This window comes from Etheostoma cragini, chromosome 16 (assembly GCF_013103735.1).
Source record: "Etheostoma cragini isolate CJK2018 chromosome 16, CSU_Ecrag_1.0, whole genome shotgun sequence".
In the NCBI taxonomy this organism is placed as follows: domain Eukaryota; kingdom Metazoa; phylum Chordata; class Actinopteri; order Perciformes; family Percidae; genus Etheostoma; species Etheostoma cragini.
Window position 1 is genome coordinate 24,847,977 of NC_048422.1, and position 2,299 is coordinate 24,850,275.

The 2,299-nt window shown below is 42.9% G+C and overlaps 2 protein-coding genes across 3 annotated transcripts in view; both read right to left on the bottom strand.

Moving 5' to 3' along the window:
* The window catches only part of slc31a1 (solute carrier family 31 member 1), a 10,796-nt gene extending 9,855 nt beyond the window's left edge, over positions 1-941 (bottom strand). The window contains exon 1 of one of the 2 annotated variants that reach the window (XM_034895559.1): positions 774-941. The gene's annotated coding sequence lies outside the window, so the exon portion shown is untranslated. The remainder of the gene's footprint in view (positions 1-773) is intronic. The other variant, XM_034895557.1, reaches the window with a different exon arrangement.
* Positions 942-1,467: 526 nt separating this feature from the next.
* prpf4 (PRP4 pre-mRNA processing factor 4 homolog (yeast)) overlaps positions 1,468-2,299 on the bottom strand; it is a 2,555-nt gene continuing 1,723 nt past the window's right edge. Inside the window, exon 7 of the mRNA XM_034897059.1 lies at positions 1,468-2,177. Within this exon, the coding sequence (XP_034752950.1) occupies positions 1,984-2,177 (194 nt within the window). The 3' untranslated portion in view covers positions 1,468-1,983. The remainder of the gene's footprint in view (positions 2,178-2,299) is intronic.

Sequence of the window (2,299 nt, forward strand, 5' to 3'; positions counted from 1 at the left end):
GTCTGTCTCACCTGTCTGTCTCACCTGTCTGTCTCACCTGTGGGGGGGACTAGGTATTAATATATTATGAATCTACATCATATTAATACAGACAGACAGGGAGGCTGACACTCTCTCTCACACACACACACACACACACACACACACACACACACACACCTGACGTCAACATGTCTCATGACGTCATTGTTCTCTTCCTTTGTCATTAATATCCCAAAAGTTATTTCATTCACGACAAGACAGAAAATAAATAAATAAAAACAGAACATTTCCGGTTAAATTGTCACCACCGTGCGCGTAACCAGACTCCAGTGACAAACCCTGCTCGTGCACGCGGCAGACTTTAAATCCACACCTGCCCTGCCAGCGCACGAGATGCCTTGTGCACTGCATCCTCCAATCACAGAGTCAGACTCCTCTGGACCAGATCCCCCTTTAAATCCTGTTAACTTTCCCAGGAGAACGCATGGAGCGGCTGGCCAGGATTAACGTAAACCGGGTCAAAGCGGCGGGGGCTCGTGGGGACCGGGACTCTGCAGGGGGACTCAGTCCTCGCCGAATCCCCTACCAGACCTGTCTGGACCAGGACCCGCCACAGGTTCGACCCCCGCGGGTTCCTGGGCTTGGCTATGTGCGAACATGCCTTAAACGGTAGCATTGCTCTATGGAGTTTGGTACAGTAACAAACAGTATGGTAGTGTGTAATCAGCTGCAGAGGTCACTGACATACACACACACACGCACATTAACACACAAACAGATCGCGAGCTCACCTGGAAGACTTCCGGGAGTTCTTCTTCTATTTCTTTTCTGTTTTGTCTGAGAAACACTCCAAAAAAACTCGCCAAAACAGAAAGAAGAAGAAAGTAGCTCGCGTCTTCACCGTTAGACTCTCTGCTGCGCTCCGCCACCACTTCCGGGTGCCTGCGTCATGACGTCCATACGCAGAATCCAGGGGTAGGGCTAAAGGGCCTGTTTGGACCAATCAGAAGGCGAGCCCTGAGGTGGGGGGGAGGGACTTTGTAGGAGCCACGTAAGCAGCAAAAAGTCCAGTTTTATTTTATAAAACATATATATATATATATATATATGTATATATATATATATATATATATATATATATAACAATGTGAATTTAAGGAATATACATGTGATTTTATATATGTTAATATATTAAGGATAATTTTTTGCTTAATTTTATGTCCTGTTGTAATTTAAGATTTATTTACCGTAAATATATTATTGATTCAAACCCAGCTAACAGAGCTACTATATATTATATGATATATTATTCATATTATTGTCGCCCTCCCTATGTAAAGCATCTAAAGACATTATTGTTTTGCTGTTTTTAATATATGAGTTCCCTGTGCGGCGTCCTTGAGTTCTGAGAAAGGCGTCTTTAAATAAAATGTATTATTATTATTATTATTATTATTATTATTCAGATTCAATCAATAAGCATCATCAGTTTCAGCCAATCAACACTCAGTTTATTATTTCATCACAAACAGCAACAGGAAGTCACATGGTCACACACAGGAAACAATCAAAAAGGAAATGCACAGGAGTTTCACAATAAAAGCCTTCTGCCACCCTCCAGCCAATCAGGTGAGTGCAGAGTTAAACTGTGCCTCCTGATTGGAGGACAGTTCAGAGAAAACAGCCAATCAGCTTCAGTTAGATTAATTTCTTCTTTAGTTAGACTTTAGGCTGGTTTCTGATTGGCTGATTTCCTCTCCAGAGGCTTTTATTTTGTTAGATTCAGGAATTTAAAGAAATTAAGTGATATTAATATAAATACTTCGTAAACATCAACACAGTAACAACATTTAGGAACGTCGGCCAAACAGGAAGTGACGAGCTTCAATCCTTCAAAATAAAACACTTTTTCCATATCTTTTTGGCTGTGATTCAAGCTAACGAAGCTAATGTTGCTAACGTGTCCTGTTAGGCCCCGCCCCCGGGTCTGGCCCCGCCCCTTTACCCCGCCACGCGGTAGTTGGCGTGGAACTCGGGTTGGATGTCGCAGACGCGGCGCAGCAGCTCCCCGAGCACCGCCTCCCGGTTACCGCGGTAACTGGCCTGGATGTGACTCATTCGCTCCACCGTGTCCCGGTCCACCTCCACCGCGCTGTTACCATGGGAACCCAGGGCCTGGGGGCGGAGACACAACACTTACAATAATATATATTAATATAAAGTCCCAAATTAAAACATATCTGGTCTCTCTATCACATATACATACATATATATATATACATATATATATACATATATATACATATATATATATATA